The following is a 1,511-nucleotide window of genomic DNA, read 5'->3' as shown; positions in this document are numbered from 1 at the left end:
TTGCGTTGAAGTCTCCTAGCAGGATTAGTATGTCGTTCTTTGGTATTTCTTCGTACAATTCTTCAAGTTTCTCATAGAATTCATTATTTTCTTCTTCAGGAGCATTCTCAGTAGGGGCATATATGCTGACAAATGTTAAATTTGCTTGTTTATTTTTCATTCTAATATATGATATTCTTCCATCAACCGCTTTAAAGTTAATAATCTTGTCTCTTACGCTATTACTAACTAGAAAGGCAGTTCCATTGCGCCTCTGTTTGCTTTCTCCTGCGTAGTACATTGTGTAATTTCTTCTAGCAATCATCCCTTCTCCTGCCCACCTTATTTCTTGTAGCGCTAGTATTCCCATCTTGTATTTTATCATTTCTTTTGCCAACTCTTCCATTTTGCCTGGTCTTAGAAGTGTTTTGATATTCCACGTTCCTATTCTTATTTTTCTCTTTTTGTTTTGTGCTTTATTTTGTTTTGTTTTGTTTTTGCGTCTTTTCTTACAAAACAGTTTCATGTCCGTATTCATTGCCAACTCCGTTATACTGTCGCCGTCTTTTGTTATATTTTTTGTTAGTTTTTTGACGCCATTTTCATCAATTTTCCTCTTGGATCTATATTATCAGATATGGGAGATCTGTCGTTTATTGTCCTAGCGTTACCCTTCTTCTCTTCAGGTTTCTTCCAATAATTTACATCTATGCCTTCTAGTTGCTCCAGTGAGAACGGTTCACCATTTATCCATAATTTGTTGTATTTTAATGCGGCTGTGTGTCCTTCCTGGCGTACCATTTTCATGAGCTGAAGAAGATGCTTCCTTTCTTGTAGTATTTTCTTCGGGAAGTCCTCATTGATATATATTTTAGTTCCTCTTAGGTTTTTAGCAGCCTTCAGAATTTCCATTCTCGTAGCTTCCTTTTTCATTTCTAATATGATGGGTCTGGGTACATTTTGAGGATCACCTTGTCTGCCTATTCTTCTCATCTCTACCAGTTCTTCATCTAGGTTTGTTTGTACGCCGATTTTTTTCATTATCCCCTTTATCTTATTTAGTCCCTATAGTTATCCCAAGAATAATTTTATTACGTAGCTAGAATAAAGTCATGATTTCCTTATTATGTAACACAATACGATATCTAATATTGACTGAGTTTAAAGGAAACCTCGCGTAAGCCTTTTCTCTTATTTTCATTTCCTCTATTATCAAGGTAAGTGTAATTCGGACAGTTATATAGCAAATGCCAAGTCACCTTAATGGCTATATATCCAGCTCTTGTTTCTATAGTTTTGTTTTGTTGGTAGGGTTTTTGACATTTTTGGTCGTTATAATGGTAAGTAAAACCCCCAAAATTGATTCAGAATATAGTGTTTTTAAATACGAATGGACTGGGAAATATGTTTTTAAGCCTATTAAGTATAAACTTGCAAGCCTCATTTATACTGAAGCTGTAGCCATATTCAAGGAATACAACATCTCAATGATCACTTATAAAAATACGACTGAAGAAGCTCTACCAAAAAAG

At 34.7% G+C, this 1,511-nt stretch overlaps 1 protein-coding gene across 1 annotated transcript; it reads right to left on the bottom strand.

The window, feature by feature from the left end:
* Positions 1 to 561: 561 nt before the first annotated feature.
* Positions 562 to 1,020, bottom strand: LOC140450455 (uncharacterized). The gene has a single exon (XM_072544096.1). It carries the CDS (start codon positions 1,018 to 1,020, stop codon positions 562 to 564), a length of 459 nt encoding a protein of 152 aa, XP_072400197.1.
* Between the last annotated feature and the right edge of the window lie 491 nt (positions 1,021 to 1,511).

This window comes from Diabrotica undecimpunctata, chromosome 9 (genome assembly GCF_040954645.1).
Source record: "Diabrotica undecimpunctata isolate CICGRU chromosome 9, icDiaUnde3, whole genome shotgun sequence".
In the NCBI taxonomy this organism is placed as follows: Eukaryota; Metazoa; Arthropoda; class Insecta; order Coleoptera; family Chrysomelidae; genus Diabrotica; species Diabrotica undecimpunctata.
This window is presented reverse-complemented; position numbering and strand designations above follow the sequence as displayed.

What these genes read in the sequence shown, in the direction of transcription:
- LOC140450455 (XM_072544096.1), bottom strand. Translation starts at nt 1,020, where the DNA reads ATGAAAAAAATCGGCGTACAAACAAACCTAGATGAAGAACTGGTAGAG.